Source organism: Aythya marila, assembly GCF_965140915.1.
Source record: "Aythya marila genome assembly, chromosome: 23".
In the NCBI taxonomy this organism is placed as follows: domain Eukaryota; kingdom Metazoa; phylum Chordata; class Aves; order Anseriformes; family Anatidae; genus Aythya; species Aythya marila.
Window position 1 is genome coordinate 6,170,489 of NC_139064.1, and position 12,479 is coordinate 6,182,967.

Below are 12,479 nucleotides of genomic sequence, written 5' to 3' on the forward strand. Positions count from 1 at the left end.
GGAATCAGCTGAGGGCTGACACGTTTCTCCAGCGAACACGCTGCGTGAAGCATATCCTGAAGTGCCTTTTTAGTCTGCGGCATTCGGGCAAACAGGCCCTGCTTTTAATGAAGTAATTGTTATTTAATAGTTTGCATCAATGTCGGGGGAATTTGGGGCCTCACTGACACTACAAAAGCTTGGTGGAATAGCAACAATGGCACAGATTGATTGATAAACGTTCCTCGGGGAGCACAGTGCGTGGCAGTCTCCCAAAACCACAATAAGCTACCTGGCACAAGGAGCCCTTTTATCTCCCTCCCCTCCCACTGTACAAAGGCTTTGGCCAGCGCAGTTATGTCAGCTAAGGGTGTGATATTTTTTCGCACTCCTAATTGACATATTTGTGCCAACAAAACTTCAAAAGTAGTGCAACCTCAGGATATTTTTTTATTATTATTATTTCTGCAGCCAGTCTCACTATGGCAGATGGAGATGCTTGCTCGGGCCAGGATGCTTGGCCAAACCTCTATGAGGAAAATCAGCCCCGGCTCCTTCTAGGAACACAGTTTTTTGAACAATTTGTTTTACAGTGCTAAAATCTAAGATGGAAAGTGATATGCCTAAATACTAGGATTTTTGTTTAGTTTTATTTGCCTTTGTGTTGGCAATTCAGCTGCATGGGTAATTCAGCAGCATCTCTGTCTGTAGCATATCCCGACATACAGAATTGCCTGGCAGTAACCCTGCTTTAGCCTTTGGGTTTACTTCTGTGTCGCCCGTCACCTGAACACCCCACAGGGAGACACCAACTGCAAATCTGTCATGTCCCCACTTTACTGATGGGACAATAAAGCAGGGTAGAAAAGGGCTAACTAGTTTGTCCAGATTTCCACAGCCTGTAACAATTTAAGATTCGTTTCTGGTATAAACCCTCTCCCTGGGTTCCCTGACTTCCTTCTACTTGCAAATTCTGGGTTTTTCAGCGCAGGCAGGTGGGTACAGGAGCCCAGGACAAGCACTTGGGCTGCAGCAGGAGAGCACCACTTGCTGTTGCTGATACCATCACCAGCGGGGCTGCAACGGTTTCGGAGCAGAAAACATTTATTCTGCATGAGTCCTGGGAGCAACCTTAGCGTCAGTGTTTATGCAGAAACTGTGACTGCTGCGCTAGCTTGATCTGAGCAGAAATGAATCAGAAATGAAATCTCTAAGGATATGCATTGCTGGTTTGACGGTCAGTTGATGCCAGGGGACTTGGAAGCAGGACTGAAAGCATTTCCCCCTTTATTGCTTTCGGCACACAGACAGCGAACCTGACAGCCTCCTGTGTTCTCGTGATAGCTTATCCGTATCAGACACCTATGTGCTTTTTTTGTTCTTTTTTATAACCTGTCAGCAGAGAGATGACTGCTCGAGTTTCCTCACTTTCCCACCCCCTGCCCCAAGAAGCCCAACTCACCTTATCAGTGAATCATTCTCACGCAGGTAGAAGCCCCTGCAGCCAGCTTAGCCTGGGAAACACTCGCACGGAGTAGGCAGTGATTCAGAGCAGACTGGGCAGGAAACTCTGCTTAACCAAGGAACTATGCAGGTGTCTCAACAGGCTATCGATAAGTGATTTTCTGGTTCCCTAATCTGCTCAGGCATCGCCCTGACAGTGTCACGGACTGTTGCGCAGGTACTCTAGGGGAGTGCGTTTGGAGGAGCCTGCTTAATGATACAGAAAACAAGACAATTATTTTAAACTGTACTGAGCACCTTAAAGGCAGGACAGATTTATTCTGTTTTAAAAACTCAGGTCTCCATTCTGGTTAGAGATGCAAGCGTGTTTCAGCACCAAGCCAAGCACGTCCTTGGAGCAGGGCAGCGCATCCACTGCACCCTTGTTTTTCACACCAGAGGTCACCAGCTGACCTGGTCCCCAGCTTTGGGGGACCTGCAATGCTGGCACTGGCTGCATTTCCCTACGTTTTCACATCCGTTACCTGATGGATTCATTTTTCATTCAGTCAAGCAAGACACTTCACGAAGAGCTGTGTGCAATCTGTGAAGTGATTCAGATGAATCCATGGGTGTTAGTAATTGCTTTATTTGTCAGACTGGTTAAAGTGTCTGTCTGGGGTCCATCAGCTCCAGTGACACCATCACAGGAGCCCGGGGGTTGTTAACCCTCTGAAACTCCACAAAAGTCAGGCAGAGACTCTGCCTCCATTTGGTTTTGAGCAGGGTTGGTAGGAGATGAGAAATGAGCCATTACTTTACTATGAGGATGGATACAACCAAAATCCGTTCTAACTTCGTTTGGCGTGTCGGCACAATCTGTTCATTTGTGGTATGTAATTAAAAAGCCACAGCAAACTGACAAAATTCCTTTAATTAAAACCCTGTAGGCAGTTTGTCCTCCTCAATGCTTCTGCATTCTCTTAAATGATTTGGGTTTGATTGGTGCAAATGCAGACCTGGGTTTTGTTTGAGATTTTAGGATTTCAGATATTCAGATGTGTTTGGCTGCTGCAGATCAATGTAGTGCCATGCTGCTAAAAGGGACTTCACCCAAGAGCAGAACCCTGCTCTGTTCAAACAGATAGAAATATTTTAAGGTCTTTTATATTAGGCTTATTGTAAACAGAGGGATTCTGTCCATACCTGGCGAAATAGAGGGCACAATACAGCTGTATAAAGGGATTCAAACATCGCAAAGTACAGCGTGATACAACCTTGTCCTTGGACAAGGTTTCCCATATTGTCTGGCTGAAGAATATCCTGTCTGCCCATATGAAGCATTGCTGCATGAATCTCTCTTTTGCTGAGCCCCAAGACCCAAAGCTGCTCACGAAATTTCAAGTTGTATGTGCGCCTGAGCAGCGGTGACCCAGAAGAAACGCATTTTTGTCAGCAGGGGCTGGTTCTGCTGCTCGCTGGACGCAGCGTTGCTCAGCTGGAATTTGCTTCCAGTAGTCACAGTTTCATGCAGATGGGCTGGGTGGTGGGCTTTCCTCCCTGTTTTCCAAGACAGCAGCCCTGGGGAGTGATCAGTGCAGCCTCTCAGGGCTGCAGGAACCTTCCCCTCTGCCTGGAGCGGCCCAGGCTGCCTCGCAGAGCGTGGCCCTATGAGCCGAGCAGTGTGCTCTTACCAGCAGAGCTCCTCTGTGTTAGTTAAACTGCTCTGAAATCACGTCTACAACAACGGCACTTCTGTTGGGGAGGCTGGAGCTTTTTTGTTTCACCCTTGTGCTTTCAGTGGGCCTCAAGAAGAGCTGTCTGTCGGGCTTCGCTTTCCTTCCCAACCCAGCCCCTGCTCAGCCTCTGCTCCCAGGTGCCTGCAGCCCAGCCGTGCCACCCCTCCTGCCCTTAGCAGAGGGGCAGCTGCCTGGGCTGCTCTGGTTTTCACTCCTTAGTGGCATCAGCTGGCTTGGACACGGTGACTTGTTTCACCAGCAGAGCTGAGACCACGCAACGTTGAGTGGGAAACGGAGCTGAAGGTGTAGAGGGGCGGCTGCAGAGCTGCGTTCTTGTCCCTTTGTAGACTTCATGTATTCTTTCTGCAGGAGGGAAACTGCAGCTCTTCAGATCAGCCACCTTGTTTTTCTATGAAATAAAACCAAGACAGCAATTCGGTTATCTTGCAATAACTTGGAAAGACCGAGGGAGGTAACGCTGCTCTGGGCTGGGCTGCCCCACGTGCAGCAGGGCTGCAGGAAGGGCAGGAGTGATGGAAGGTGTGCTGGAAGGGCAGGCTGCGGCACCCGGAGCTGGGCATCCTCTAAGTTCAGATACTGTCAGTCACTCATTTGCTCCGGAGGAGCCTGAGGCTACTAGAATGGAAGCCAGTAACAAAGCACTTCTTTCTGCTTAGAGACTACAGACCGTGTTTGTCAACGTGGAAGAGATGACAGGTTTTGCTAGCTTAGCCTCGTTCCTTTTGCACAGATGCACATTACAGGTGCTGCCCAGCAGCCTGTGTACAGTGACAGTGCTTTAGTGAAGTGCCACCTGAAGCTGCATTTTTGGTAAATGTATCTTTGTGCTAAATTCTTCCATTTCAGCTGTTGTGTCATTTCTGCACTGGACAGGTATTAGAACAAAAGCAAACTCTCAATTTAGTATCAGACCTTGGAAAATCTGTTTCTGTAAATAATTTATATTAATGTTGCTACTGTTTTTTACATGCTCTGTAAAATGCGTTCTGCTTGGCCTGAAGTGGTTTCTTTATTTTGTTGTGCAGTGTCAAAAAAACACGGCAAGCTCATCACCTTCCTTCGTTCCTTCATGAAGTCACGACCAACCAAGCATAAACTGAGGCAGCGCGGGATCCTGAAGGAAAGGGTGTTTGGATGTGACTTGGGAGAGCATCTTCTCAACTCTGGACATGATGGTAAGGAACAACCCATTTTTGAGTTCTTCCTCTGTTGGGAATCTTACTAAAGAGGGATCATATCTAGCAAAAGAGTAGTTGATGCCAGCAGAGAAATGTGTAATGAGAATCTGTGGCTGAAAGATGAACTGAGACTGATGCTAAAAAGAAGCAAGCATCAGGGTTTGACATGGGAGCACTGAAGGTGAGTTCTAAACCTCTTGGAGTCTTCAAATAAATACTAAATATTTGTTGACAGGGAAATAAACTTCATTATTGTGTCAGTAAATAAGTAACTGCTATGTTAAATCCATACATTTCTCTCCAGCTCACTGTTTTTGTTTGATTCTATCACAGTCCACAGTGTAGATTGTTTACCTACCCTTCCTCTTGGTTTCAGAAAATGTACAGGAGTTAACTGGATATTATTTGTCATAGCTGTATTTTCTCTGTCTTTTACGGTGACTTCCCTACAGGTCTTCTCTGCCACTTCCACCTTCCCATCAGCACTTTAGGGATGCAGCAAAGATGAGCTCTCCATTCCAAGAAAAAATTACACAATTTTTACTACTCTTCCTTTGATGAACTTGTTTCATGTGTTCTTTCCTACCATCTCACTGGGACATCTCCAATCTAGGCTGTGAAATCAGGGAGGTACCTGCACTGTTGAGTATCAAACAGAGGACACAAATTCTTCCACAGTTCACTCGCTGAGGTCGTTCCCACAGATGGCTCGTGCTGAGGGTTTTTTAGGAAGGCAGCGTGGAGCAGCAACGGGCCACAGCCAGTTTGCCCAGGAGTTAGAGCCATCAGGAAATCAGTGATGGGTATAGCATCACTGTCTGGCTATGTCAGTTTGTTGATCTGTTTCATATTTTTGCTTCTTGCCTAATGCAGTAGATATTGGGCCATTTCTCATATCTGCATAGACCTCATCTGCCAGCATTCTGAACCTGATGTCTCCCAGCTTTTGTGTGGAGCTCAAGGAGAAGTAAAGTGACATGTAGGGTAGGAAAGAAATTTCTCTGTTAAATTTGTTACCAGAGGTACTTTAGGTTCCTTGTTCATATGAGTGCCTTTCGGAAAAGGGATGGTAAAGGGTGAGGAGCTGTTCTGTGCACTTCTTTCCAATGGATTCAATTGGTAACAGCAATGTGTACTCCCTTGCCTGACATGAAGTATTTTACTACCGGTTGGTGAATAATATGAGCTTGTTCTTAAGAAATCACGACTGTGGCAAGGCTCATTGGCTTGTTAATTGGAACCAGTAGAGATCTTTATTGCTGGGGCTTGAAAAGCATCAGAGAGCCAGAAACTGCATGGTTTGAAGGCAGAAACGTACAGTAAACCATGTAAGAACTGCATCAGGAGTGGGTAATTTACACCACTGGGTAGCAATAGAGCTGGTTTTATATTCATGCTGTGGGAGCAATCTTGGAGGGCACGAGACATGCCAGCAGTGAGCTCATTAATGGGAAGGAGAGAGTTCTTTTTGATCCTTAGCCCTCCTCCTGTCCATTTTAGTTAGACATAAGTCAGCAATAATTAAAGCTCTTCTTTGCTCTCTGCACTGACTTTTTTGCCTGGTTTTAAGGGGTATGCATTTTATTTAGCAGTAAAAGACTCACCCTGAGCTGAACTAAACTGTCCTAATGACACTAGAGGCTCCTGTGTGGCAGTCTCTAGGAGGTCATTCCTTGTCCTGGTCCCTCCTCTGCCATCACGTGCAGCTGAGTGATTGTGACTGAGCTGTGCTAATGAGGTCTCTTCATCTGAGAAGTTAGCAGTTGCTTTCAACCTCGATTTAATAACTCTTTCCTAACTCCCCGGAGTGAAGCAGATCCAATTTGAATGTTGCTAACAGGGGCATGTCTCCATTTCACACAGCAGGATTGTTTTTTTCTGTGTGATTCAGCTCTCTGACCTGTATTCCAAGTGATGTAATCCCCGGGATTGGTTTTGTGGAGACGTTTCTGGGTTCCTGTGAACCAAGCTCTGTGCATGCACAGCACTTTAAGATTCCCTCATTCTGTAGCATTAAGGTTCCTCAGTCACGGAGCCAAGTGCAATGCTGCACGTTAAGTGAGAGAGAGCAGCGATGCAGTCCTGTTTCTTCACCTCATAAACAAGTATTTTTATAGGAGCACATAGTACTTTTGCTGAAGTCTGTGCGTGATACCTACTGGTAATGCTTTGGGATTACAACTATAAAAGATCTCAGTTCAGAAATACAGAAAGAACCCAAGGCATTTATAGATGGATTTAGATTAATGGTAGTTTTGGTGTGTTGCTGCCCAGCATCCAAAAGATTTAGCAGGACTGAAGGAGAAAATAACACTGTCCACAGTGTTTGAAATGGGTGGCTAGGCATTTGTGTGCTCTGCATTAATGCACCACTGAGCCAAACTGGAGTTATGTTAATTATTTTATTAGTTATCATTGTTGGGAAGTTGACAAAACCTAACTTCCCAAGAATTCCCTGTGAAACAACAGGAGCCATCCCCGTTTTGAAATCATGACCATCTGAAACTTTGCTGAACTGGGCTTGTCCTTCAGGTAGGCAATGATGAGAGAGGAAAAGACAGAAAATAAAAGGAATATGGAAGCATGAAAACTGAAGTGGGTTTAACATTTTTTAATAAACACTGAGCTGAGGCAGCGGGCTCAGATGGCTTAGCTAGGAGAGCATAGAGTTGGTCGCATGTCTGTGTACCCAGAAGGGAATGTACAAACACAAGGAAAGGTTTTACCTCCTGCAGCACATTGTCTTTCTGTGAGCTCAGCAAGTATCACTCTCATTCTGCACCAGTTGTGCTCCCGTCAGAAGGGGAGTACCAAGGTGTGAGATGTACAGGAGGAAAGAGATGTAGAAATGAGACCAAGAGCCCAGGTGATGCCATCTTGCAGAGCTCCATATGCATGCTGTACATTCAGCATGCTCTTGGATCCAAACCAGCAAAGCATTTATCTTCGTTTACCTGATTTTTTGAGATCAGTCTTGCACTGGGGCCGAGCGCTGTCTTTTCTGCAAGATGCCTGTCAGGCTGGCGTGACAGAACTTGCGTCTGCTGAACTTCAGGACATAATACCTCTGTTTACTGGAGTTTCTCCTTAGGGGAGGGTGTCTAGGTATGATGGGATGAGTGGAGCAAGCAGGCTGTTGCTGCTACTGCCTCTTCATTTTTGATGAGGGTGCAATTTGTCATTTTTTAATTGTGGTATACAGACCTGAGAAGTAACGCTATAAACAGGTATAGGGAGGGAGGAAAGGATTTTAACAAGTGTTTACAATAACAACAGTAGGGATGAGTACTGCACCTGAAGATCTTTCTGTATGATGGGTGATTCATGGTGGGGATTGCAGTGATTATTGAGCTGGCAGCTGTCGACAGGCAGTGTCCTGGGTTTGGGGTTTGGTTGCTTTTTTCAATGGCAGTTTGTAGTGTGCCGACACTTTGAGCCCTCCGCACAATGACGGGGCCCTTCTGTAGGAGTTGCACCTCCATATGGTGTGGAACAGGCCTTTTCCAGAGGCCCTTGTAGACCCGACAGCAGTGATGGGAAGGAAGAATCATTGTCCTGTTTCTTAGATGAGGATTTGAGTCATGGGCACATCACAGGATGATCTTTCAAAATCATTTGTGTTCTAAGCTGCTTTTGAGAATGGCCATTAGGAGCCCCAGTAAGTCACACTGGAAGGTGATGGGATTTGGGGCCCTACTTTGCCAAGAGTGAAGGAGGAAGGTTGGCTCGTTGTCGTTGGATGTGATTACTCAGGGCACCCCGAGCAGTGCACGTACCAGACCTCTCTGACTTAAGACTGTTGTTCTGGTTGCTGGAGATTGGATAACCCCAGCCTTCACCAAGTCAGGGAATCAAGCAGTCTCAGGTTTTATAGAGAGTGGACAAAGTGTTCAGAGCTGGAATCCGGGCTGGGCGCACACAGCCCCGTGCTCTGGTCACCGGCCCGGCTGTGTGTCGGTGCGTTGTTCTCACCGAGCGTAACAGCCAGCTGCCCTCTTCCTGCCACGTGTAAGTAACACATTTGGGGCTGGTACGTGGAGGAGTAAAACCAGTTTTGATGTGAGGGATTTCTGACTTCTCCGTTGGGTCTAAATCTAGCAAAGGCTGTGGTGATACAGCCGTCAGGCATGTTGGTTTGCACAACACCTAGCAGTCGCCCAACGCAGCCTGCCTTCAGAGGCCTGTCTCCATTTAATTTTAGTGCGTTATTCATTTGTTGGCTCCTTCTGGGTTATGAATACTCATCTGCCAATGAAGCGTAGTTTGGAAGTGAACCAAGCTCAACAGGGAGTAGCTGTTTCTTCATGATCCTGCGAAGTTCCCAGGTGGGTTGGTGCCGCTGACACCTGCCATGCTGGTTGGCTTTGCGGAGCTGCAAGATGCAGCCAGTTCAACATAATCCCTGACGAGTAGAGAGGCCCTGTTCCCTTTGTCGGTAGGTAGACTTTTTTCCCCCTAATGTTTTCTCTTAAAGGAAACCAAATAGAACTTGAATTTAGCCTGACCCCAATTAGACAGAATTGTGCATGCAGAGGATGTGTTTGTTTAGTGTGGGAGCTGGTTAAATGCTGCATTGCAGCATCTGTACCATGTCCTCATTTGTGCCTCAGAACGTTTCAAAACGTGGCTCTCCACAACTCCTGAATTTAAGACCAACGTAGGAGTCGGCAGCAAGGTGGTTAGCACAAACTTTGTGCACAGCTGCCCGGAGAGGCCGGTGGATTAGGAGGCTGTGCGGGTTCCTGGCTGTCACTGACAGCATGTCACCAAGGTTATGGCATTCAGCTCCTTCCCTCGTTTTTATCCAGGTGAAAAGTAAAAATAACACCCAGCATTTTGAAATACATGGCTAGGAAGTCCTTGTGTAAATGTCTGATTAGAATCAAGTCAAGTGCTGTCTTGTTACATCATTTTATAGTAGATTGGTGCTAAAGCCACGTGTTTCACCCAGACTGTTCCCTTTCAGCCTTCTGTCTCCTGTGCTTTAGCCTCTTGCACAGACAAAAGGGGGCAGGAAACCTGCCTGGAGGTTGCCCACAATGTACAGTTGATAAATCCATCTTTCGGTGCCAGTCCTCTGCAAGCCCCTTAGGTTCGTTGGAGTGATGGATTGTTTCACGCGAGGGATTGGGCTGGATTCAGCAGTGCTGGGAGCAGGGAAGCTGTGCAGATCTGGCACTGCGGTGGTGTCGGTTCCTCTGCCTTCGGGAGATTGCAGAGAGGTAGGGGATGGTGAGTCGAGGTCAGTGAACCAGAGGAGAGTTTCATTGCTCTTTTGGCTATGTGAGCCATGAGTTGCAGTAGCTGAGGAATTACTTTCCAGTGTGCTTTATATCCAAATGCTGCTGGGGATAAGTGCTGGAATTGCTTGGACTGCAGGAGATGAGGTGCAAATACTGGCAGCTATTCTGTGCTGAAAATGTACCTGTACCTGGCACTTGATAAAATATGAGTGTTTCTCTCTTGGTGGTTAGAGTGGAGTACAGGCTAACCCTGGTGTGCCCTAAAACAGCGTAGAGGTGTTCCTCATGGCATAAGTCATATAACATGGCCAGCTGTATTAACAGAGGGTTTTGTAGACTAAAAGCAAATGGTATTTTTTGTACCTCTTCATGTATGTGTTGTGTTGATACATCTTTATGCATTTGTTGTCTTGATACTTCATCAGTTTCCATAACTGGAAAAGGTGGATTTAGAAATGGCAGTAATTTTTATTCAATGAGTTCCCCATATCAAAGGATCTGTAGCTCCCCTTTGAGTTAGTCAGAACTCTTCTGGAAAATACTGACTGGTGATCAACGGGGAGATACAGTACTGCTGTTCTTGCTGAAAAAGTGAATGTCTTCAAAAGACAAGGTTTCCTAACATAGCTGATTCTTGCTTTCTATTCCTCCTATTACTCCCCAATTCTCCAAAATTGTTATCAGTTATGTATGACAAGTTGGGTAGGATTAAAGGAAGAATACAATGAAAACCAAGACTTTTCAAAATAGTATGCAAGATCAAATTAAAGCAGAGACACAGTCCTGTTATGTACTGAGCACTGGCAACAACTGCATAGAGGGGATGGCTTTATTCCCTTATGCTGGTCATTGCGCTCCTCAGATAAGCTTCTTAAGAGCACCTTGGGACTTGAGGTGACATCACAGTTTGTTCTGGGTCCTCTGGTCTTACCTTCAAGTAATCCCCTGGCTGCCACTGGGTGATACATTTGCCTTTGATACTAATTTATTGCAGATTTGAGTATAGGAAGAACAGTGTTACCAGAACAGAGTAACCCAAGGAATGAGATCTTGGGCAGCATCTTGGCAGGGATCTGTAAAAGTCTGGTTCCCCTTAGCTCCAGGATAAGCTTTGTAATCTATATGTCATCTCTTTTGGTTCCTCATATTAATGTGAGGAGTCCCTTTTACTAGCTAATAATCTTAATTATAATAAAAGTCTGGCTGGATGGATTTGGATCTTTGCCATCTGTGAAGGAAGTCTTGATTTGGAATTCAGGACAGCTGAGTCTTACATATTTATTAATTTTTTCTTGATGTTTTAACTCTTTGGGGGTAAATTAGCTGGTGCCCACTCTCTTGCTGTTTGAGGATGAAATTGAATATTAACAACAAGAAGTAAAACTTTGCTAAAAGGTAGAAAGCTATAAATATTTATAAATGTATTATTCTTTTTCCTTCCTCTCTCGAAGTACTGTTTTTAAACATAAACACAAGACAGCCCCTGAAATCCAGGAACTTCCAGTTTATGCTCGCAAGGCTCAGATGAATGTCTGCTCATGATGTCATTTGTAGAGAATTGTTTTCCTTCAAGATTTTAGCTTCACAAAGCCTTCTTAGCATTTGTCGGGTTCCCATCAGAAATAGATACTCAAGCTTGACGTGGGCTCGCTGCAATTCAAATAGCAAATAGTCGTGGGGCAGCAGAGAGATCTTGGAGTGCAGTTCCCCAGGGCTGCTTGGAACTGTTAGGACTTGAATGCTGGCAACCACATCAATAGGTTTGTTTAAGCAATAACTTCTTGTTCTTACACAAAGATTAATTGAAGTGCTGCACAAAAAAGGTAGGTTGTGTGTGTTAAACATAACATTTAGATCAGAATTATTAAATTGGCCACAGTCATTACAACAGGCTGAGGAGAATGTTGGCTGTGACTGAGGCTGAAGGTTTATATTAGATACATAAATTCTGTGAATGAACCCTTGGGCATTTTTGTACTCTTAATAGGTAGAGTATCCAAGCTGAAAAGTTTGAATGTGAACTAAAAGTTTCAGACCTCCAGGTAGGTTCTATGGCATCATGCTTTTACTCCTCAGTTACACCTTTTTACTCTCTCAGTTTTTAAGCATTTACATGTCCGAAGGAGTTTTCATGCTTAGGACATAAATCTGATTTGAAGGATTTGTATTCATGTCCTTTTCTGCCAAGATAGTTCTTGTGTGACTTTGGGCAAGTTCCTTCAAATAGGATCCATCTCCTTCCTTTACCCTAAAATACGTGTAAGAAGAAAATAGCGGATCCTGAGTTCCTTGTTGGCACAGCAGGAAAAATAATGCATGCTTACTTACCTGATACATTTTGTAATGCCCTCAGATATCTGGGGGAGAAAAGAGCCATAAGTAAAGCACGTGCCATATGCAGAATTGCTATCCAGAGCTACAGCTCAGAAATAGAATCATTAATGTTGGAAAAGACCTCCAAGATCAACTAGTCCAACCATGCAGTTGGTTGCATCTTGTGTTTCCTGACAAACCTACCTAATAATGCAAGTATTGATGAATCTGGAAATCTTCCTGTTCTACCTAGTTAAATAGTATTTGTACAGTACAATCCTATTGAGAAAACTGAAGGTAATTGTAGAGTACACAGCTGCTCAGAAAAGAGCAGATTCTTGAAGATATGTCTTTAGTTAACATGAAATTGTAGCAGCTCTGCCAGTGGCTGTGAATGAACTCAGAAGACAGCAATTCATAGATAGGGAGGCCGTGAGTTTCCATCAGTGAACTTTTTTCAGTACTTGAAACTTTAAAAATTGGTTATATGCTTCATGCCGTAGGGATATAGTAAACTTTTTCTCCTCCCCAGATGATTCCTTTTGTGCTTGAGGAATCATTAG

The 12,479-nt window shown here is 45.0% G+C and overlaps 1 protein-coding gene across 10 annotated transcripts in view; it reads left to right on the top strand.

Moving 5' to 3' along the window:
* ARHGAP32 (Rho GTPase activating protein 32) overlaps window positions 1-12,479 on the top strand; it is a 266,569-nt gene that overhangs the window by 216,765 nt on the left and 37,325 nt on the right. For all 10 annotated transcript variants that reach the window (XM_082777983.1, XM_082777991.1, XM_082777990.1 and 7 more), the window contains one exon: window positions 4,208-4,357. In XM_082777983.1, the coding sequence (XP_082634109.1) occupies window positions 4,208-4,357 (150 nt within the window). The remainder of the gene's footprint in view (window positions 1-4,207; window positions 4,358-12,479) is intronic.